Raw genomic sequence first — 23,465 nt, 5'->3', positions numbered from 1 at the left:
GTATATTTAATTTCTGGTGTTTTGCCAAATTTATGATACAATTTAACAAATAAAGTATTTTCTGTCAGTTTGCCAATGCTGCCTGACAGTCAGTATTCAGGGAGAAAATTCTCGCCCTTCCTACAACGTCATTTCCCCGCGTCACACGAGCCATCTCACACACGCGCGTCAGTAGCGTGAATGTACCGTCAAAGCTGTGTTTACCTGACTGAACACACCGGATAGTTTCTATAATGGCGTCCAGACGACGGCCGGGAGAAAGCGTGAAAACAGACATGAAGAAGAAGAAGAAGAAGAAGAAGACCACGTGTGAGGAAGCAGCTGAACTCTGTTCACTTGTAGAAGACGAGCAGGTGAAGAAGAGTGTGCAGGATGCGTGGAGCCAGAGGACTGCCCACAGACACGGTGAGTGAAGCAGGAAAACACGGACTCCTCTAAAGTAACGTTGCTACATCTCAAAGCAAATATACCTGAGACAGGTGACCGTTTGAAGAAGTACTGCACGAAGAAAACCCGGCTGAAGATCTGCTTAAAGATCACCAGCTGGTCATTATTTGTATTTATTTTTAGTGTTAACAACTTTATCCAACTTGATTATCAGGATACTATACTACCATATAAACCTTGGACCACCACAGTAACTATCCAGTAACTATCGAAAGTAGGGACTTGACAGTCTCATCACTGTTTTGATATTAATGTCTTTGGTTTAATTAGATTATATTTTCCTTCTGACAGGGATGGGCGATATGTAATTTCATATTATAATAGCTATTATGATGTATTTATTTTCAGATACTGTTTATTAATAACAGGACAGAGGTATTTCTGTTCTTGGCCATATTGCCATAATAAAAACATTGATCCTCATTGATTTGCAGCATTGTGCTTATTTATCTGATGCATCCAGATATTATTGATATAAACGATTTGGCAAAACACTGACGCTAGATACATTTATATTTTCATGGTTTAAACTGACACATTGCCCAACCCTACCTTCTAATATGTCTAAAGACTGTATGAGTGGAGGATAATTCTTACCCCAGTGTCATTTGATCTCATTAAACCTGAATGAATATGAATTGTGTTTTTCCAGTGAAAAGTCTGTTTGCCAGGTCCAAATATTTCAGTTAAGTTCATGTTTTGTGGCGTTAGCAGTCCTGAGCCTCTGTTTGTTTACTAGGGCCTTTCCAAAAGCAGCGCCGGTTGGCGTATTATCTTTTGTTAATGATGTGCAGGAGATCTGGAGTTGGACTGCCACCCTTTCCCTCACTGCATCATCAAGAACTTCCTCAGCAGCGACACCTTCGTGGAGAACTTGCAGAGAGAACTGATGGAGCTCAACTTCCACGAGAAGTCAAATGATCTGTACAAATTTAAACAGTCAGACGACTTGAAGAAAAGAACAGAGCCACATATCTCAGGACTGAGGTAAAAAAAACAACTTGTGTTTGTGTGCTTTATATGGTTATTAACATATTATTATACGTTGGTATGAGCTTCCTTTGTGGCAGAATTAGTGAGTAGAAAAGGATAGATTGTGAAAGTATGGATAAATGTTGGTCTTGGTGCAACAAGTGGAAAAAAAGGGTGCTTTGAAGAGAGGAAGCTCATTCTGTCAGGTGGGAAATATGCTACAAACAAGCTCATTTTTACTACGACATCACATTGACTCAATCAAGTTGGTGTCTTATTGTCTTTCAAGGATTTAAGAATCATTTATCGCCATTATGCAAAACAGCGATTCGCGACAAAATTCAGTTGTAGCCCATTTGTATCACAACAAACACATGACAAACAAAACAAAACCATTCCTGTAGTGCATTTTTAATTTGCATCATAAGGAATATAAACGGCTGCAGATAATATGGCCGACATCTTCACATTAAGAGTCCGCCTCCTCTCGTCCCTCCTGAGTCCTGCGCTCTGTCCTTGAACTCTTGGTCAAGAGCCAAAATTAAACCAACAATTAATGGCCAATAATGCTCTATCGCCTGATCTTCAGCTGTGTTTAAAGCACATTTGACCTACTGGTATTCCATTGTAATCAATATTCCCAGCCTGACAGAATGGCTGACCTTTCTCTAAAGCCAGATGTTTTTATTATTTGGTCATCTTGATTTTGTTTCTTTTTGCAAAATGAAATCCATCACGATTGTTAGTCCATTTTGATTGACATCTTATTTCATATCTGACAAAGTAAGCTTTCTCGATTCAAACCACTTTTACTTAACTGAATTGTGAGGTCTATTTTTTTTTTTTTACTTGTTGCTGATCTCAGAGCTGTAAATCCAACAACACACACGTTGGCCGACTGTGGCTCCGTTGTAGAGCGGGACCTCCGCTAGTGCTAGTCCATGTCGTTGTGTCCTTGGGGTCCTTAACCCCACATTGCTCCCGCAAGCTGGGCCTGCAGTGTATCGATGGGTATGAATGATTAGAGAGACCTGATGGGCAGTTGGCACTTGCATGGGAGCCCCTGCCATCTGTGTATGAATGGGTGTGAATGAGTGAATGATGACATGTAGTGTTAAAGTGCTTTGAGTGGTCGTATGACTAGAAAAGCGCTACACAAGTCCAAGTCCATTTAAACATACTTTTAGCTTCTAAAACCTTTTGCTTTAAAAGAATGAGAGCGTGTTGCTGACGCCAGTCACACAAATCCTCAACAAAGAGACATATATTAATGTTTTTAGAGATTTCTTGAAGGAATTAAATATCTAAACATCGGCAGGGCAAAGTTTGTTTTTGTCTCTAGTATTGGTCTGCATTGATAAGTGTTACGTTAAGGTTGGTTTAGTCAGCAGTGAAGGAATCACAAGGCTGTAATGCTGAAGTTGGCCCAGTGGTAAAGACATGTTTATCAGCTCCACCAGGTGGAGCCAGAGGTCACATCTGCTTCCTAATTAGTACATCTTGTTCATTTAGTGCTGTGATTCTGACAGCAGTAACTTGAGGCATGGGAGGACTGTACAGTGAGCCCAGTGGTAAATGAACTCAGCTGCAGTTACTCACCGGTGATCTTTGTTAAAGCGGAAGGACTGTTTCTTATTCAGTGTGGTTCCAGTGCTGGACTTTGCAGTGAACACAAGAGGAGCACACTACGTTATTACAGCAGTGTACATTTTTGGGGCTTTCAGACAAATGACTAGAAACAAAAGATGTTATTGCAGAATTATGGAGCAGCAAAACCTGCAAAAAAAAGACTTCCAAGAAAAACAAGATCTCAGTGGATAAATCAAGACGATATGATCTCGGTGTCGAGTCTGAATCCTAGACAACCCCTCTGAGACTCGTATTACCCAGATTGCAAAATAATACACAAACCTTTCCTTTAAAAAAAATAATGTGCAGTTCTTTTTTTACAATTATAAGCAGTGTTTACTTTGAAAGACTGCAACATGTAATTTCTTCTAAATACGTATTTGTGACTACATACACTGGGCTACACCTACTGAAGAAATACAGCCCTGGAATAAATACCATAATTAAACCGCACAACAACGGCCTCCTCTCGTGATCATCTATTATTTATGTCACAACAAAATGTCACGGTAGGTTTGAGCAGTCCAACAATCTGTCGGTGTGGTGAAGGCTTTCAAAAGGTCTTCAATTTCATACAAGGTTAAAGGTTCAACCACGTTGTTATTTTCAATACGAAACAGGATTGCACCATAAAATGTTTTCTTGTGTCACATGTTCTCAGGGCAGCACTGTTTGGGCGTTTCCGCTCGTGGCTCGGAGAAGTGTTGCAGGTTGAACTGGAGCCCACAGTGGATATTTCTTGTGCCAGATACGAATACACAGGTGAGCTTTGTTTCAGGGTTTTTTTGAGGAAGAAACTCCTTTTTTCCCCCAAAATGTAAAGTTCTCTCTTCTTTCTAGATGTTCTTTTGTGTCATGATGATGAATTGGAGGGGAGGCGCGTTGCTTTCATCCTGTATCTCGTGCCTCCGTGGCAGAGCAGTGACGGAGGAACCCTCGATCTTTACACAACAGACAGTGAGTGTCTCACTTTGTGTGTGTGTGTGTGTGAATTTCTGTGCTTTTTAGACAAGTCTTGTGTAATTTCCATCTCTGTCATCAGGTAATTTCCAGCCGCAGAGTATAGCGAAGTCGCTCGTACCCTCTTTGAACACGCTCGTCCTCTTTGAAGTTTCTCCAGTCTCCTTTCACCAAGTAAGAAAAATCGCTCCTGCCTTTATCTTTACCGCAGCACAGAGGAAGTGGCTGTGATTGCAGATCGATAAGATGTGTTGTGTTTTGTCCAGGTTTCAGAGGTTTTGACACAGGACAAGTGTCGCTTGTCTCTGAGCGGCTGGTTTCACGGGCCGTCGTTGGAGCGCCCTCCTCGCCACAGAGAGCCCCCCGTGCCACGGAGCCCACACTTACCAAGGGATGTGAGTTCGGTCAACCGTTCACACTATCTTTATAGGAACAGTTTGACATTTGATGACAGGAAACGGGGGGGGGGGGGGACAGCTGGCTTGGTCTCTGTGCCATGGCAACCAGATCTGCCTTCCAGCACCTCTAAATCTCACTAATTAACACGTTACATCGTTTGTCTAAAGGGTTAAAACGGCATGTTTCAGCAGACACACGCAAGCTTGATATCAATGTTATCATTGGACTTTCAGCAAGAAAGTAAATGAGTATTTCCCAAAATGCCAAACTATTCCTTTAACAGACAGCCTACATTCCTGCTGACATGCGTTTGTTGTGTCTGTTGTGTTCATGACAGGAAACATTGCTACTGGAGTGGGTCAATCCAGTGTACTTGGACATATCCTACCAAGAGCAGATCCAGGAGGAATTTGAGGACAGCTCTGAAATTCAGCTCAAAGATTTTCTTAAGGTAACTTCTCATTTGTGTTTTTTTTTTTCTTCCTTGCACGTGTCCACTTGTTCCTGTTGATTGATAACCGCTCTGTCTTCAGGAAGAAAAGTTCAGGGAGGTGAAGGAAGCACTGCGACTCTCTCAGATTCAGTGGACAAAGAGAGGACCACCTAATAAGAGGTAGGACATGTTTCAGAGATTATTTAAAAAGCGTATTCTAGGACTGTGATTACAGGAGCTGTATATGTGTCCATTTAGATGCTATGAAGCGGCCTCTCTGGATACTCTGCCTCAGTGTGTGAGTGCATGTTGGGAGCTGCTCTGTTCAGAGGCTTTCTTCCTGCTTCTCTCCAACTTTACCGGCCTCCGATTGCACTACCTGTGTCCTGCTGATGACGACGATGACGACGACGAGATTAAAGATGAAAAGAAGGAGGATGTACCGGACGCAGAAGCCACAGGGTCTTCGACTGAATCACCACCGGCAAATGCGAGCAGAGAGAAAGGTGTGTGTGTCAGTAGGAGTGGGTTTCCTCTGCCACAAGTTTGTGCAGCTGTTTACGTGTGTTTTTTGTTTGCTTTAGAGCTGAGCACACCTGTGTGTTGTGGTGAACTACGTCGATGGTCTCACGACGGCTACACTCTGTTGCATGATGCAGAAGCAGCGCGGGCAGAGTACGCTCTGGACCTTGTTTTACCTTTTTGCGGTGCGGGTAAGTCGACACGCACACACACACACACAGGAAAAACAAATACATTCTTGTGACTTTTACAAAACTTTCTTTCATAGACTGGCAGTCAGAGTTTGGAGGCTTCACTTGTTATGTTGCTAATGAAGAGGATGAGGAGGTGAGTGTTGATTACAGTATAAAGTGTGTGTGTGTGTGTGTGTGTGTGTGTGTGTGTGTGTGTGTGTGTGTGTGTGTGTGTGTGTGTGTGTGTGTGTGTGTGTGTGTGTGTGTGTGTGTGTGTGTGTGTGTGTGTGTGTGTGTGTGTGTGTGTGTGTGTGGGTGGGTGGGTGGGTGGGTGTGAAATACTTCATTATCATCATTGCTTTGGTTTCTTCCTCATCACAGCTGCTGACGGTGTATCCAGAGGATAATTCCCTCGCCCTCGTCTACAGAGACAAAGAAACCCTCAAATTTGTCAAACATATCAACCACAAAAGCTTGTCTGATTCTGCATTTTATGACTTTTCTTTTGTGTACTATGAATAAATATGTATTATTTATCTTGTGGGTTTTCTTGACATCTTTGTTTCATCTTTTTAAAAAGGTGGTGCTTACATTTTAGGACATACCACGTACACATTCACAGATGCTACCCTGGGAGCTATTCGGGGTTCAGTATTTTGCTTAAACCACAAACCCTTTGTTTACTTGACTGCACCATCTTGAAACTAAATTAAACGTTTTCCGTTTAAAATATATTTTTCAGGGATATCTGTTTTCAAATTCTCAGTCCTCTAAAGGTCTGCTGAGTGTTTCAGTCAGATTAGATAGCTCCTTGTCTTCATTTCATGAAAATTACAACTCAAAGATTTTGGTTGAATTGGCACTGCTATACTGTGATTGCAGTAGATATCAGACTTAAATGTGCGAGATGACAATTGAGCGAAGATGGGATGAGATGGTTCTGTCCCAGCGCTTGTCTTAAATTAGACTGAATCATTAAATACTATAGGTTATCCGTTATAAGTGTCATGTAAGAAACATGAGACAAGTCAATGGATGTAAAAATGAAGAGCCGAATAGTTTTGTACCGAAATCAGCTAAATATTGTCCACATAATTAGATCATCTAAAAAGTAATTATTATTTTCTGTCAATCGATATTCTATTAATTGACTAATTTATTTCTGCACCGGTGGATACATCCAACTAACAAATGTTTCCTTGTTGTAACACATTGTTGCCACACTTATGTCAATGCCATGACTTGCATTGTTATGGGTTTTTTAGCAGCTGTTTTACAAGGCCAAACATTGGATAATGGAGAAGATCTGTGTATTTGTATTGTCATGAATTACATGTCGCCCTCAGCCACTTCCTTGACTTACTTCACTGATTATTTTAACTCATCAGTTTACCTCTAACATTAATGTTTATATTTGAGTAATACGGAATAATAAGGACATGTTCATGTTAAAAGATAAAGCAAATGAGATGTTTTGCCCTACATTGAAAATAAAAAAACTCACTTCCTTCCCGTCACGATTCTTCACCCCAGGCGGCATGTTGATTTCCACCAATCAGAGCCTTCTTTGATCCATGCTCAGCCAATGGGAGGCCAGGAAGTTATGACGTGTCAGTGGGTGTGATCCCGCAGAGGAAGCGTCAAGCCACCGAACAATATAACAAAGTTTTAAGGTAAGTTTGTACCCACTTTAACACCGACTTACTGTACAGTGAATACAAAGAAGGATTATTTACAAGCCATGTGTGCCCGATCCAGTGTCTTAACCGTAAAGTAAACACTTTTACCAGTTTATTTTTCGCACCGCGGCCGAAGTTTTACGGCAGTTGTGTCCAGTGTACGTTTATCAACACGATCTACGTCCGACCTCCTTTTACGTCTTACATTAAAAACACAAACTCTCTTTAACTATAAGCCCGTTAACTCCAAGTCTTGGCGAAGACATTTAACACCTTGAAATTATAGTAACCTCTGGATGTATTTTGACTATACAGATATCTAGATACGGTAGAATATATTTGAGCAATAATTGGACCGGTTTTGTAAACTGTACACTCCTATTATTAGATGCTGCACACAACACGAGTTTCACCCGTTTCACCAGAGCTACCCTCATTTAAAGGAATGCTTCACGTGTTGTTTTTGAGTCTGGAAACAACACACACACACACACACATGTATGTTAACAGCATCAATACTCACTGTAATTGTTTCTTTTTGTCCATTCATACATTATGTAATAAGACCCCCACCTAAAATACAACTCTGCTCTGTAGCCAGTATAGGTAGGAGGAATGTTGTCTGTCTCTCTGTCTCTGTCTCTGTCTGTCTCTCTCTCTGTCTCTCTCTCTCTCTCTCTCTCTCTCTCTCTCTCTCTCTCTCTCTCTCTCTCTCTCTCTCTCTCTCTCTGTGTCTGTGTGTTTGTGTTTGTGTGTGTGTGTGCGCCGCTGTGAGTGTTGTTATGTGACAGATTGTATACGTTTGAACCCATCCTTCCAGCCCCCACACAACCACCACGGTGCACCTACTGAGGTGTTTTCACTTATTCCTCCTGATCAGACCTCCTGCCTCTCTCACTACCCCTCTCTGTCACAGGAGTGCTGCAATTACCAGAATAGCTTTAATGTTGATGACTTGCAAGCTTTTACTTTATGAGACAAGTCAGGACATTCATATGATTACAGAGTTGATTTAGTGAGAGTTACACATACTTACTGTACATTGGCAATATAACACTGTATTCATTAAATGTACTTTGATTACCTTGAACGACGGACTGGCTGACGAGAGGCGTCCATGTTTGAGATATGTAATGAGCAGATCCCTCAGTATAGGCCTAACTGAAAGCACCTGTATATATTTATCGATATTTTTATTTAGTGTACATATGGACAATAATCGTATTCATTAGAAAATGTAACGTTTTACCTGTTTGTGATGACATTTTTAGATTTTGTTTTTATTGCTTTGCCTCTAAATTGCATGGAAATGATTAAATCAAAGGGCTAAGTAAACAATTTGTTATCGCTGAAAGTTTATTGTAAGTTTATATTTATCTATTAGTTGATTAATCAGTTAGCCAGTTGACAGAAAAAGAATCATCAATCATATTTTTATGATATATTATTTTTTTTAAATATTCTTTAATCAAAAAAATCCAAAGATGTGCTTTTAAAATGTGAGGACTCTTTTGCTTTTCTTTGTTTCATGGTATGGTGAGTTGATTGTTTGGGGTTTTTGGACTTAAACAAATCAACTCAAGCAATGTGAACATTGGGATCTGTGAAATTGTGACTAAATGATTAATGAAAAGATAATCAACACATCTTCTTGTCCATTAAGTTTACATCCAGAGCTATAAGCACTGAAGACAACAACACAAAACAGACACAAAACATCAACTCCCATCGTCACATGAAGGTAAAATGAGTGAATCAAATGTGTTTCACCTAAATGTCAGCCAAGCTGTCCAGGGAATTCTAGAGGTTGCCTTTTCACAGCAAAAGCGAAATGATATATTTTAAGCTCCTGATGATCACTTAATCCTCATACAGCTGTTGAACAAATCTCACAGTATACTTCCAGTATACCGGTAGATAGGATAGCACATAATTACATTCTGGCTAAGTTGTGGAGATTCCTGTAGAAAAGCAAAGCATACTGTGTATTAGTGAAATATAAGGACATGCATATAATCCAGCTCAGAGGATGCTCTTTCCATGCAGAGCGCTCTGCATCCCTCACATGGAGACAACACCAGGAGTGAACTAACGGGCTAACGGGCGAGTGCAGCAGTTAGGGGCTCGGCTGGGGGAGGGGAGGACTGAGATTAAACATGTTTTTATGTAATGAGGGTTTCAAAAGGAGGCTGGAGTGAAACAAATGTTAAAGAGGAGTGAAGCCGAGACAACCGGGGACCACTCGGACAGGAGTTGGTTTAACTCTAAGAGGAAACAGGCCGATATATTTAGAGAGGTTATGTGATTCATCTTTCTCTTCGCTGTGATTGGAAAGTGTTTCATCAGTTGAAAGGAAAAGCAAATTCAACATGTCACAGAATCTGATGGACAATTCAGTGCAGTGGTTGTGTAACCGAGACAATATCAACTGTTTCTGTCACCGCATGTGATGAATTTCATAATTTATTCAGTAGCGTTTCAACAACACTGATAAATGCTTATCACAATATAACAGAGCCAAAGGTGATGTAATAGATGACGAAAGATCATAGAAAACAACAAATCCTCACATGTAAGAAGCTGCACCAGTGAATGTTTGGCAACTGTGCTTGCAAACGATTCAATCGATTGTACTCTAACATATTGTATCATAGAAACCACTCGACCTGATTCCTGCGAAGCTACTCTCAAATATCAGCTGCAGTCAAATCACAATATTAAACTTGACTACTTACCTTTGTTCAACTATAAATACATTAAGTTGTCACACAACGGTAAAATATTGAATGTAATCATGAATATTGGGAATTGCTACCTCACTAATCCCTTGACAGTGTTGACCTTTGTGGGTTTTCTTTTTATTCAGCTCTCATGATGTTATCATATAAAATGGTTGTAGTGTTATAAGAGCACTTCTCAACAATCCTAAAAGGAACAAGACAAGCAGTCACTTATATTAAAGTCATTTATATTTATTGATTCAAGCCATTTTAGAGAAAAGATAGAGCAGGATTGTGCAACAGTCACACACACATGTTACAAATACACACAGAGAAATATAAATTACTTTGTCAGTCCCGTTCGCTGGCTGCTGGATACGCAATCAAATAAAAACAACTGCACGTACTCACTTACACACTATGAAGGATAACATTGTAATGGAGGAAATGGAGGATAATCTCGGCATTTCAAGGGGTTGAAAGCATCGTGAAGGCAGTGAAACATACTCCTTCAGTAACTCACTACAAACGATAGTCTCTGATCACTGCAACTGCTTCTGAGTTTGCTTCTACCTGTTTATTTGTTTGTTTTATATTGTACATATTATGATGTTGTTATTTTTGTATGATTGAGATGTTTCTATGTTTTATTCGTTTGTAACGACTTGCTTCCTGTTGCTGCCTTCTGGGCCAGGACGTCACTATAAAGGAGGACTGGTTCTCATAATAAGGTTGAATAAAATAAAATAAACATATTTGTGGAGAGCTGCGGGCAGATGTAAATCCTCTGCAATATTTCAAAGCAACTCAACACACTGATGCCTCTTTGGCTTTGACTAATTACATCCACACTCTCAGTGACTTGGTAGACCTGTGTTGTCTTCATGTTGTGTTCAGAAGATGGCAGACAAGACTGTGGATCGTGGGCCATGGACAGGATGTGCCGTCATGTTTCTGCAGTCACTCTGTCCTGGTGTGAACCTGCTCTCTCTCTTCAAAGACAGAGACCAGGGAAAGTTCATCGTTTTCAAAGTCATCAAGCTGACACTTATAGGTGAGCCCTCGAGTTTAGCTCCACTCGGTGTGCCTCGTTTACTGATGCAGATAAAAGATGCCTTCATCATGACAAATCTGTATTTTTCGTGGAAGTCACATTTATTAATCAGTATTTTTTATTATTTTTTACGCGGCCAGATTCTGCAGGAGGTCTGGGTGGTTACGAGATACTGAAGGTCCATGACGCTGATCCCTTTCTGGGGGTAGAGGTGAAGTTTGAGGATGTGGCAGCATGTCAGCAGTTCCTGGAGAGCTACAGCTCTGGAGCGGTGCGTCAGTCCCTCTCTCAACACGCCTGCCGGCTTCTTACTCTTCCCCAAGAGTTCACAGTGGAAACTCAGCTCAAGGCCAGCGCACACATCCTGGATCTCTATCTGGACAAGCTGGAACTTTGCCTACAGCACATCCACCTGTCACAGGTATACTTGACTCTTCTGTGTGTCTTTTCTTTGGCAATTTGAGATGGAGCTCCAGTATTTCAAAATCCCAATCAGTCTGTACTTATTAAGTGGGTTGATCAGACTGATTTGCCATTTAATTTCATTAATCATTCATTCAGCCTGGTGTGTTCATGGCAGCTGATTTCTTCATGTGATTTTGTTTTGTTTTGGCCTAACCAAACACTAGCCAGTGATTTATCCCGCCTACCTTATTTCCTGTTGACGATGAAGCTGCAGTTGCAGTTAACTTTAAGTCAATATAAGTTGTTATTTCTGCACTATTGAGCATGTTCGCACAATAGCCTCCATGAGTTTTGGGAACCGGAGGCCATATAATGACCAAAAAAAGAAGAAAATCTTTGGAGTAAACACAGTTTAATTGACTTCTGTCGTCAGATGTATTATTTCCTGTTTGTATAAAATGATTTGTGTGTTAGAATCTGCTCATAGCATTGTACAATTATATAAATATTCAATTATGATTAATAACAATAATCATAACAAGTATTTTTCAAGGATTTATAAAGTCAAGTTTCATGATACTTCATAATTTCTGGTCACTCACTGACTATAATCACCATAGTTTTATCAATCACTGTTATAATTCTTTATAATGTGATCATACGTTACTCTGAGTGGTCATTGTTTGCATTAAGTTTTGTGTGTTGTTGATGATATTTCTTTCACTTTACTTGAAGTTTTGTTACGTGACTCCTGTGGGTGTCAGAATGTGCACTCGCATAAAAAAGAGGGTGAGTTCACCTCATTCCTTTTATTCGGTGTACGTGAACTTTGTCATTTTGTGTCAGCCGGAGCGCCTGCGCGATGAGGAGATTGAGCACCTAGAGGAGCAGCTGAGGACTCAGGCCCGCGGCCCGGCCCCACAGCCGACCCCCATCACACAGGAAGAGGGTTCCGTCCCCAGCCACTGCTTCAAGTTTCAGAATAAAGTGTTTGGTGAGTCAAGTCGACCGCTTCTACTTCTGAGTCTTGTGTAGTGTGTCCTTCACAGACTCGGTACCAGACTTTTGGCCAAGTGAGGTCACACTAGAGATTAAAAAAGCATTTTAAAAAATCGTAATCACTTTAACTGCTTGGTGCCTTTTATTATCAGATTCAGCAGAAGCACATGGTTCAGTGACAAATAGGGATGAGAATAGGGAATAGGGGATACCATGAGATTTTAATTGATTTCCTGTCTTCCAGATAGCCATTTATTTTACTTCATCCAACAACGTCTTAAACGGAAGTTGAGATAAGAAACTTGCTTGTAATATATAATCCACGAGAGAGAACATCAGCTGGTATTTGTTTTATTACGTTTATTGGTCTGCGGACAAAATGTTTATAATGCGAGAGGCAGACAAAAATGTATGTTATCCTCCATGTTGTTATCACAACATCTGACACTGACAGCATTCAGTGCTGTTTGTCATCTGACTCTCTAATCCAACCTTTTATAAATTGATGGTCAGTCTATGGGAAGAGATTAGTACCAGCAGATAATGTATTTGGATTGCATTGATTTGAGTTTGCCGACCTCGTATTGAACTGTTAAATTAACATTAACTGATGAGGCATTAGAAAGTCTTGAAAGTTAATTTGATTTTCTATTTTAGTTAATTAAAGATTTGATTTCAGTTCATGTAAATGTAGTTTCAGCTTCCTCAGACACACAAGTGTGTCTGGGCATCAGGGACTTCAGTTCCCTGAGTGCCTCCTCCAAGGCTCCGACAGCCCCGACTGACCTGGTTTCTAGTTGACTCTGAATCATGAAAACTGATTTAGTAGTGTTTAAGCCAAATTTGAAATAAAAAAATGAAACAAATGTATTAATTATAAATCGATTTCTGTTAATACATGACAAGATCAAATGCATGCAATTTAAATGCACTAATCTCTTTTATTATCTGTCACATTCTGAGTGGCCACATGTGTGAACTACCTATAGTCTAATGTAGCCGCTGGTATATGAAGGCAACGTGGTGGCTTTTTCTTTGTAATTGCTTTAAGCGTTGAGCTATGAAACGTGTCAAACTCCCTCCGTGTTGTAGGCAAAATAAGAAATATAATCCACTTCAGACGGATCAAACCAGAGCCGCTCACTTGAACCTTTTCTCTTGGGATTTGTAAATTGATACCACCATTGATATTTAATGAAACTAAAACACCTTATTGTTCAGTATTCACTCACACATATTTACAACCATGAAGGTGCACAAGTCAATATTGTATCGACAATGGATTCAATCACTTTGGGTAATGTGAAAGCTGTCGCTTGTTGTGGAAAAACTCAGAGAATTATCTCCATCTCCACTCAGCTTTAAGGAGTATTTGAGCATGTTTCAGCTCATTGTTTTGGTTTTATGACTTGCAACTTAGCAGTTTTACTTCATTTTCACCGCTCTAATAAGCATTGTTTTCAGTTAAAGGCCTCTGCTCTGCACCAATCAGCAGACAGACACAGTTATCAGTGGAGCATTCAGCAGCTAAAGAACCAGATATTTCTCTTAAGTTGAGTTGTTGGGGACCAAATCAGTAAATATTGGGCTTACATTTCTCAGGTCACAAACAAGACTCCTAATTAATGCTTCCTCTTTTTCCTTCATCCTTTACCCTTTGGCCCGTCAGAGGACCGAATGCTGACTGCGGGAGATGTCCAGAGCTTTTCTAACGGAGTGGGCCGCCAGTGGAAGCATGTGGGAAGGGCCCTGGGCAAGAGCTGCCGGGCTCTGAAGGGTCTGGCCATAGACAACCTGGCCTACGAGTACGAGAGAGAAGGGCTGTATGAGCAGGCCTATCAGCTGCTCAGTCGCTTCATCCAGGCAGAAGGGAGAGCGGCCAAGCTGAGCCGACTGGTCAAAGCGCTGGAGGACTGCAAACTCACCAGCCTGGCTGAAAATATTCTGGAGCTACAGCCACGAGAGTAACTCGGTGTGCTTTTGTTCTGCGTGTACGAGTTTTAAAAACTGAGGGGTGACAGATCCTCTCTGCATGAGGAGCGGTTGACATTGTCCTGCCTGCTTATAATATACAATGTGTCTGTTCTTGATTGACTGTCTGTCATTCAAAATCATTCCTGTGTGTGTGTGTGTGTGTGTGTGTGTGTCTGTGTGTGAGTGAGTGCATGTTTCAGACAGGTTGTGTGAACACATGCTAACACATCTGTGAGAATTGATTCATATCATGATTTGCTTTTCAATTATTGGTGGTATTGTTTCATTTAGAGGAAATTATCTGTCATCACTGTTTAAAGGACATGCTGTCTGGAGTTTAATGCACTGTTTAAACCTTTTATTTGTGCTTGATGTCATTTTACAGATGAACCCTTCCACAACTGAAGGTTATTGATTTTTTTTTTCTACAAAATGGGTGCATACAAATTAAATGGTTGTATAAAAAAAAAGTCTTCATGTTTGTGTTTGATGCATTAGTGTAATTAAATCTGAAAACATAATTTTGTCAAAATTCCCTCAGGTATAATTTAGTGTTAATCCTCCCTCCCTACCACTCGCACACACATGCACATGCTCATATGATTAAACTGTGCTGATTACACTGCATGTGTCACGTTGTGGGAGCCTGAGGGCAGAGAGGTGGAGGTGTGTTTTTCACAGGTTGTGTCTCACCTTGACTGATGGCTGGAGTCTCCTCAGGTTGAGCTCCTCAGCTGGTTTCCATTCAGGGTCCACTGTAAAACCCCAACCCCCCTTTTTTTACTCCACTTGACCATCCATCCAGATGTGATGTGTGGATTAGAAGCTTTTATGGAACACACACACACACATGTATTATTGCTATCTGGTATAGCCACAACCCCCAACGTAGACATACACAGTTTAAGTCATGATAAACAAACGCATCTCTCTTTACGTCTGGTATAATCAGGAAAGGGAGGTTATGTCCTCAGTAACATTTCTGGGAATATTGGGGGTCTATGAAATGTTGAGTCGATGTTCTCCTTACACAAAACCTTGCACATTTTGGGGTTGCTCAGCAGATGCTGAGATTATAATTTATTTTTTTTTTAAGTATTCATATCTGGCAATGTAGAAAATGTGACTTTGAAACAACATAGATCATAATACAGGGAAATAAATATAAATCCATATAAAATATGGTAATTATTATTTATTTTTATTTGAGATAACGGTTAGTGACGAGCCCTTACTTTCTGGGGTGTGTTGGGTTTTCCTTGGCAGATTTGGCATCTTTTATTACATATTTGCTTATGATTAGCAGAAGTGGAGAGTGATTAGGTACATTTACTGAAGCACAAACACAATTTTTCTATTTTCTTAGCCTACATAGGCCTACTGTTTTATTTAAGCTTCCTTTTCCTTCTATAGGCTAGAAGAAAACATTCATTAAACATCTGTATTCATGCCTAGTTGTTACTTTACAGATCAAGTATACGAAGCCTTTGATACATTTAAAGTAACATTTTGAATGCAGGACCTTTACTTGTAATGGTGTATTTGTAGCGTAGGCTACGGTGGCAAGAACGGGGCCTGAAGGGTTCCTCCACTGTATTTTTTACTTTATTGTAATGTTACTTAATTAAACAAACAATTGATGAACCGACTATATCTTTATGTAGGCTAATTAAAAGAAACCGTTAATCTTGTGCTCCTTGAACGCCATTCATGTGTGTCAGGCCTATGTTGTTTACGTCAGTGCAACCCTTGTAGAAGAGGAGACTATTAGTGTCGAGGCGTTTTGATTTCAACAGCAAGACCATTTCCATTAATGCCAAGAGACAAGAGGACAACAGTTGCCATTTAAACGGCTCTTTCATTTGAATAATCTTTCATGGGACGTGATTAAAAGCCCGGCTGCTCTGACGTAAGCGAGATTTTCCGCGTTAGGTGAGTCTCGCGCAGCCAGCTCTTCACTCCTCGTCCTCTCGCGCTCGCTGTCATCATCATCACCAGCAGCACCGCCCTGTAGAGAGAGAGAGAGAGAGAGAGAGAAAGAGAGAGACCTCCCCCCCCCTCTCTCCCCACCTAACAACAACCCCAGCCCCGCAGGCTCGAGCACAACGACCCCACCCCCCAACCCCCTCTGAGAGAGGAGACGGAGCGAGAGCGAGGCGCATATACAGAGTCACGGAGAATATAGACCGTTTTCTGGATCCCGGCTCTGTTTTGCCCTCGATCCGGGCCTAATGCTGTAGCAGACAGCGCAGGAGGAGAGAGCTCGAGTGAGAGACAACGCACTGATTGAGAGTCGGTGAGGGACGACGGGATTGTGCTCATTCGCCTGGAAACATGGGATGTACACTGAGCGCCGAGGAGCGCGCTGCTCTGGACCGGAGCAAGGCCATCGAGAGAAACCTGAAGGAGGACGGGGTGGTCGCCGCCAAGGACGTCAAGCTGCTTCTGCTCGGTAAGAGGAGAAACCTCCCCGGCCGCGGGGCTGCGCGGCACGGCTCGGTTTGGTTTGTGGTTGTGGTGGGACTGCGTGGGGCGGAGGTGCTCTCCGTGGTACTGATCTGATTTCACTGACGGGTCTCACTCTATACCCTCCGTTCTTTTACAGGCGGCGGGGAGTCCGGTAAGAGCACCATCGTCAAACAGATGAAGTAAGTGGCTCTTTTTTTTCCTCGCTTCTTCTAACCCTCTCCGACTCCGCCAGAGTAAAAGGCCCGAGATTTGCGCCTCCCATATCTGTGCTAAGGCAGGTTGAGCCGCCATGTTTCGAGAGGCCGTATAGCACCGGAGGAGTGCCGGTGACTCGAGCACCTCCTGCAGACGGACAGCGAGGCTGCGGAGGCCGCCCCGGTGCGTCCCAGGGCGCTGTTCACTGCCTGGGTGCTGAAATGTAGTTAACACGGGTTTTTAGTTGACTACCGGGAGTGTGCGACTGGGAATATGTGGGTGTTGTTCCTCTGTGTGTGTGTGTGTGTGTGTGTGTGTGTGTGTGTGTGTGTGCGCGCGCGTGCGCGCGTGTGCGTGCGTGTGCGTGTTATGCCTGTGTGTGTGTGTGAATTACATTGAGGTCACTCCAGCTCCATTAGTGAATACCTCTGCTTTTAATCTTAATGGCTTTAAGTGCCCGATATCGCCGGGAGTACTTTGCCTATAAAGCGGATTTACGCAGAAATATGGCTTCTAAAACCGCATCTAAACCTTCCCCTGTCTAAGCTAAATCATCTTTTGATGTTTTAAATCACTGTTGTTGTTTTCTCTAACCCTTTTAGTTAAGTTTCCAGATATTTCTCTACCGAAAAGGCACGATGAATTTTAGGTTATCTATTTTCTCTTGTGAAACATCTCCCGGTGTTTGTGATGTAGCAGTGTTTCTCTCCGCGCGTCCCGGCCTGCAATGCACTGACTGCGCCCTTCCTCCCTCCCTCCCTCCCTCCCTCCTTCCTTCCCTCCGTGCCCTGCTTCCTCCTCTTCCCTCCACCTCATTACCCTAGCCGTGCACGGTCTCTGGTCGTCCATAAATCACTGCTGTGCCCTGAACACAAGACGCTGGGTCCAAATAGTGTTTACAAATACTTTTCAGGGTTTGTTTTAGCGTCAGCAAGCAGCAGATGGATGGTGGTGCCTGCACAGTGTGGGTCATAAAGTTTAGGTGTTGGAGAGCAAGTTTAACATGCTCTGCTGTAATATGTCCACTCATTATCATCACCACCATCATCACTTGATGTGCAGGTTAGTATAAAGGTTGAGAGTTTCATATTGTGTGATCCAGGCCTGGAAGTGTGGTGGAGGTTTACATTGCAGTGAGAGTGAAACTACACCTGCTGTTTCACTGCATGAGTGTGTGTGTGTGTGTGTGTGTGTGTGTGTGTGTGTGTGTGTGTGTGTTTGAGAGAAAGACAGAGAGAGAGAGAGAGAGAGAGTATGAAAGGAACAAATAAATTACAAGACATTTTGAGCAGAACAATTTAAAAAAACCTAAAAAAACTGTAAAAAAATGTAATAATCGAGTGTCATATGTGTAGAGATGAACACAGTGGAGTAGATCTGATGTTTGGATTGAATGAATGAAATAATAAGCTACTTCATTGAGGGTGATGTACTGTCGAAATGTCAGTCGTGTCTATTTTTAGACTTTTTTTGGAGACTGTGATTGATCAGTTCAGTTTTCATCACTGTATGGAGATCTGTAACGAATAGTCCATTCAATTAAAAATTAATCTGCAGCTTGATAACCTCTTAATCGTTTTAGTCATTTTAAAAGTAAAAATAGCTAACAATCACTTGTTTTGACTTTATTAAATGTGACTATTTACTGGTTTTCTTACTTCTCTATCATATTAAAGCTGACCATCTTTGAGTTTTGGACTGTGCACAAAACTACAGATTTTAAGATGACATCTTGGCTCTTAGAAATTGTAATGTGCATTATTAAATACTTTAATACAAATCTTTATAGACTAATGAATCGAGGAATCAAGAAAATAATCTGCAGATTAATCAATAAGGTATGTAATTGTTAGTTACTGTAATTTTAACTTCTTTGCCTTAAAAAAAATAGGCATCTTGCATACACTGAACTGAAAAATGTAAAATAAATGCACCTCTTAGGGTTTCCCACTATGCACCATGAAACCTAAACAATAGTCACAGTTATTTTAGAGCTGTAGTGATAAATTGATTAATCAATTAGTTTATTGACACTCGAGTCACTTAAGTCATTTGTGTTGAGCTAAAATCCCAAACATTTACTGGTTCCTGCTACTTAAATGTGATGATTTGATGCTTTTTCTTTGTCTTAAATTATAGTAAATTGAATACTTTTGGGTTTTGGACTGTTGTGGAAAATTTAAATACATTACATTTTCTTTAATTTGCTTGTATTTCATAGACAAAGCGATTAAACGGCGCATTCATTGATAATAAAAAATAATTGATGGTTGTAGCCCTAAAGTATCTAATGGCCTTTGCTGTGTGAAACTGCACCTCTGCTCCTTTACCCTAATTGCTCCTAATTTTTTTATTTCATAAAACTGTTCATTTTTATGATGTTACTGGAGGTGGCCAGTCGGCTCTGCTATGGAACATATTTTCATAACGTGCACTGATGGAGGGAATACAGGTGAATAGGTTTTTTCCTCCTCAAACATCAATCACGGATCACAAAAAGAGGTGAAGAGAAGCTGGTGAAGTTTCAACATGTCAGGAAGTTATGACTGATATAGTTCATAGATTCACTGAACATGAGGTCAGGGTGAGAAGGGTGTGCTGATGGATAATTTAATGATGACCAGACTATAAGCAGTTTAACTGTGCCGCACTAAATGTAACGGTACAGATCTGTGTGGTGGGATTGATTAGTGCTCTGACTGATTCCACTCCATTGCCCACCATGAATTATAAATGGCTTAAATATCACATTACTGTCCAATTACAGATTGCAGACTGAGAATGTGATCAATTCACTTCCCATTATACACTCACACACTTAAAGATGCATTTTAGGTAGAGATGGTTGGAAGATGAGAGAGGGGACAATAACACTTGTTGTGTTTGATGCCAAGAATCACCTGGCACACACACACACACACACACACACACACACACACACACACACGCACACACGCACACGCACACACACTCACACACACACACACACACACACACACACACACACACACACACAAAAAGCTCTGCCAGAACATACGGACCTGTCATTGTTAAAAACACAATTATCTTGGTCTGTAGGAACATATGGATACGTGTGACTTATTCTCTCAAGTCCACACTTGTCCACACAAGTCCACACTCTCAAGTCCACACAGTCCAACATATCTGTTTGCCCCTGCAGGATTATCCATGAAGATGGCTTTTCTGGGGATGATGTGAAGCAGTATAAGCCTGTGGTCTACAGCAACACCATCCAGAGCTTGGCGGCCATCCTCCGAGCCATGGACTCACTGGGCATCGAGTTTGGAGACAAGGATAGAAAAGTTAGTCTCATATTTACCCACCAGATGAAATGCTCACCTTACAGACTGCTGAGAAACTAATATTTTATTTATATTTAAGGGTTGAAATGGGATATGTATCTATTTGGGTTAAGATATCAAGTTGATGTCACTCACCTGGACTGGAAGTAAAACTGGAACTGTCATTTTTAGGAAACTAGAAATCTTAGAAATATTTGACCACAACAACATTAATCCACAGATATAAGTGTGTTCCTCTTCCCCTGATCTTATGAAACATATTCGTCCAGGCCGATGCTAAGCTGGTGTGCGATGTGGTCACTCGTATGGAGGACACGGAGCCGTACTCTGCAGAGCTTCTCACTGCTATGAAGCGTGTATGGACCGATGCTGGGACTCAGGAGTGCTTCAGCCGTGCCCGGGAATACCAACTCAACGACTCTGCTCAATAGTGAGTGGAGCTAAAGGACTATAAGAACCCATATATGTGCAAAAGAGACACCAGTCTTCTAACCCACATTCTTGTTGCTCTTTATCTCTATCAGCTACCTGGACAGTCTAGACCGGATCGGGGCGCCAGACTACCAGCCCACAGAGCAGGATATCCTGAGAACCCGAGTGAAGACTACTGGTATCGTCGAAACCCACTTCACCTTCAAAAACCTCCATTTCAGGTGGCTGTACATGTAGCTCAAGACGACTTGGCCTTTGTCGATGGCATTTTGTGTAAGATTAGGTTCAGGGATTACAGCTCTACGTCTCAACTGATTTATTGCATTTTTTTCCAGGCTGTTTGACGTTGGGGGTCAGAGGTCAGAGAGGAAGAAGTGGATCCACTGCTTTGAAGATGTGACTGCCATTATCTTCTGCGTTGCTATGAGCGGATACGACCAGGTGCTCCATGAAGATGAAACAACTGTAAGTGTGACTCAGTTAATTCAGTCTCAATCCCTCTGGTGCACAATTCACTGTGGGGGTTCTGACTGATGTTAAAGACGTCCCGGTTTCCTGAGTGGTTTAGAGACATTACTGCAACATCACCGATGTGATTCTGGACGGGGACCTTTGATGCATTTATATCCTCACATTGGACCTTCGTCTCTCTCCGTCTCCATTTTATCCATCTGCACACTACTGTTACATATCTATTAAAAGCAAAATGCTCAAAAAATAAACCCTTGATAGTTACAGTTTGACAAAGCCAGTACACATTTTTTGTGTTTTTTTTCATGTCTATATTTTAATAGAATAAGTACAAAAACAGATTTCTCTCTGCACTCAAGTCAATTCAAACAGTTACAGAGCATACGTTCTTATTTATACATCCCAATGTTGTCTGAAACGGCTTCACAATCAGTACAATAAACTCTATCCTTCGACCCTTGAGTTGAATAAATAAAAACATCCTGAGAGGCAGAAACCCCAACAGAAGAGGACAAACAGTGAACTCCCACTAAAAAACCTAGTAAAATCATTTATTTAGTCGTTTTTTAATAAATAATTTGTTTACTTTCTTCCTCTTTGGTCATCCATGAGCCTGGGGTTGGGATAGCAAGAAACACATTAATATTTAAATGTGTATTTGTTATGTTCCTTTTTGATAATTCACAAAAAAAATTTGAACAATAAATGTTTAATCCCACTTGTTTCTCATAGACTGTCACTTTAGTTACACATTAAGCAATTGGTGGTTGAAGCAGTGATGTAGAGTTTGTTAAACTGGCATTTTGTCTCGAAGTTAAGTTATTCTACTCTACTTCCCGCAGAACCGCATGCATGAGTCACTCATGCTCTTTGACTCCATCTGTAACAACAAGTTCTTCATCGACACCTCAATCATCCTCTTCCTCAACAAGAAGGATCTGTTTGATGAAAAGATCAAGAAGTCACCGCTGACGATCTGTTTTCCAGAATACACAGGTGAGTTTCATCTTCAAGCAGAGCTTCCTCACGAGCAAAAAAGATAAATGTTGGCCCTTCATGCTGTCTGCTCTTCTCTCTCTCTGCTTTGTCTCCAGGTGCTAATACTTACGACGATGCTACTGCATATATTCAGGTTCAGTTTGAGAGTAAGAACCGCTCTCCTAATAAGGAGATCTACTGTCACCTGACCTGTGCCACAGACACAGGAAACATCCAGGTAGTGTTTGATGCCGTCACTGACATCATTATTGCAAACAACCTTAGAGGGTGTGGCTTATACTGAGGCCTGGCCAAGCACAGAGGTTGTTATGGAGAGTATGAGGTGTTAATAATGATAATTTTGATGATACTTAAACACATTAATATGTAATTCTACACGTCCAAATGGACCCAAAGAGCTGCCGTCTGACACCACACTGGATTATTGCCATGATTTGTTCACTTCCTCTCATTTTGATTTCGGTATAAAACCCCAGTTTTGTCTTATAAAAAAAACGTGTTTTTGAGCTGAATGTTTCATGTTTCGTTGATGACTGTGTCAACAACTGGGGAGGTGAGAAGGGGCAGCACCAGGGTTATATTCAGCTGGAGCCTCGTTTTGCAAAATGCAACGCGAGGAGAGTGCAATGTCATTTTTAACCACGGCGTGGACTACTGTCCCATTCTTTATGTGACGTTTTTAATGTGCAAGTCTCGAGGCATTTATATCTGTGCTGAAAATAGCCTGTTGTGCTGCATTTGAAGAGCTGCTGTGTGTATGAAGGTGGAGATGAAGAGGATGATGTTGGGGAGGTGCTGTACTCGTGGTACTCGAGGGTCATGGTGGGGAAGGAGGCTATTTTAACTTTCAGAAGGGACAAAGCTTCCCTCTCCTTCAGACCCACACATGACTGAGTAGCCTGCAGGTCATTTCCACTCTGTTTTCTCTTTTACTTTAAAACATAATGAGAGGATTCTTCTGTTCAGAGTGGCTACCCATTTCCATTGGCCTCCTGTAGCGTGAGGAAATGCCTAGCAGCAATGATGGCAAAAAAAAAAGAAAAAAAGAAAAGTAATATCGGTGCCAACCATCCGAGGGACAGATTAGGATTCATAGTTCATGTTCATACTATCAAATAATATTATTTAAAACACAGATTATTATCATCGAATGATTTATTTATTTAAGCCTCATGCCCTACATGCCTCCTTCTACCTCCTGAAATCCCGT

General features: G+C 41.3%; 3 protein-coding genes across 3 annotated transcripts; all 3 read left to right on the top strand.

The window, feature by feature from the left end:
• Positions 1 to 162: 162 nt before the first annotated feature.
• ogfod1 (2-oxoglutarate and iron-dependent oxygenase domain containing 1) lies at positions 163 to 6,057 on the top strand (the record flags this gene model as incomplete). The annotated part of the gene is made up of 12 exons (XM_079163875.1): positions 163 to 405; positions 1,242 to 1,434; positions 3,710 to 3,810; positions 3,889 to 4,005; positions 4,091 to 4,182; positions 4,275 to 4,403; positions 4,745 to 4,858; positions 4,941 to 5,020; positions 5,099 to 5,346; positions 5,425 to 5,553; positions 5,631 to 5,689; positions 5,917 to 6,057. Exons 1-12 carry the CDS (start codon positions 234 to 236, stop codon positions 6,055 to 6,057), a joined length of 1,575 nt encoding a protein of 524 aa, XP_079020001.1. The 5' UTR covers positions 163 to 233.
• Positions 6,058 to 7,157: 1,100 nt separating this feature from the next.
• On the top strand, positions 7,158 to 14,826 carry tradd (tnfrsf1a-associated via death domain). Its single transcript, XM_079161419.1, has 5 exons — positions 7,158 to 7,208; positions 10,832 to 10,988; positions 11,129 to 11,409; positions 12,240 to 12,387; positions 14,062 to 14,826. Exons 2-5 carry the CDS (start codon positions 10,835 to 10,837, stop codon positions 14,358 to 14,360), a joined length of 882 nt encoding a protein of 293 aa, XP_079017545.1. The 5' UTR covers positions 7,158 to 7,208; positions 10,832 to 10,834; the 3' UTR covers positions 14,361 to 14,826.
• A 1,808-nt stretch (positions 14,827 to 16,634) lies between these two features.
• On the top strand, positions 16,635 to 22,635 carry gnao1b (guanine nucleotide binding protein (G protein), alpha activating activity polypeptide O, b). The gene is made up of 8 exons (XM_079159922.1): positions 16,635 to 16,818; positions 16,972 to 17,014; positions 20,212 to 20,353; positions 20,623 to 20,783; positions 20,878 to 21,006; positions 21,121 to 21,250; positions 22,099 to 22,252; positions 22,351 to 22,635. Exons 1-8 carry the CDS (start codon positions 16,701 to 16,703, stop codon positions 22,536 to 22,538), a joined length of 1,065 nt encoding a protein of 354 aa, XP_079016048.1. The 5' UTR covers positions 16,635 to 16,700; the 3' UTR covers positions 22,539 to 22,635.
• The last annotated feature ends 830 nt before the right edge of the window (positions 22,636 to 23,465 follow it).

This window comes from Pholis gunnellus (genome assembly GCF_910591455.1).
Source record: "Pholis gunnellus genome assembly, chromosome: 1".
NCBI lineage: Eukaryota > Metazoa > Chordata > Actinopteri > Perciformes > Pholidae > Pholis > Pholis gunnellus.
The sequence above is the reverse complement of the archived record's forward strand: the minus strand, read 5'-3'. Positions and strand labels throughout refer to the sequence as shown.

Bases quoted from the DNA above. Each gene is read 5' to 3' on its own strand.
- tradd (XM_079161419.1), top strand. From the start codon at position 10,835: ATGGCAGACAAGACTGTGGATCGTGGGCCATGGACAGGATGTGCCGTC. The intron at 10,989-11,128 runs GTGAGCCCTCGA...TTACGCGGCCAG, and splicing joins CATCAAGCTGACACTTATAG to ATTCTGCAGGAGGTCTGGGT. The intron at 11,410-12,239 runs GTATACTTGACT...ATTTTGTGTCAG, and splicing joins AGCACATCCACCTGTCACAG to CCGGAGCGCCTGCGCGATGA.
- gnao1b (XM_079159922.1), top strand. From the start codon at position 16,701: ATGGGATGTACACTGAGCGCCGAGGAGCGCGCTGCTCTGGACCGGAGC. The intron at 17,015-20,211 runs GTAAGTGGCTCT...TTGCCCCTGCAG, and splicing joins ACCATCGTCAAACAGATGAA to GATTATCCATGAAGATGGCT. The intron at 21,007-21,120 runs GTGGCTGTACAT...ATTTTTTTCCAG, and splicing joins TTCAAAAACCTCCATTTCAG to GCTGTTTGACGTTGGGGGTC.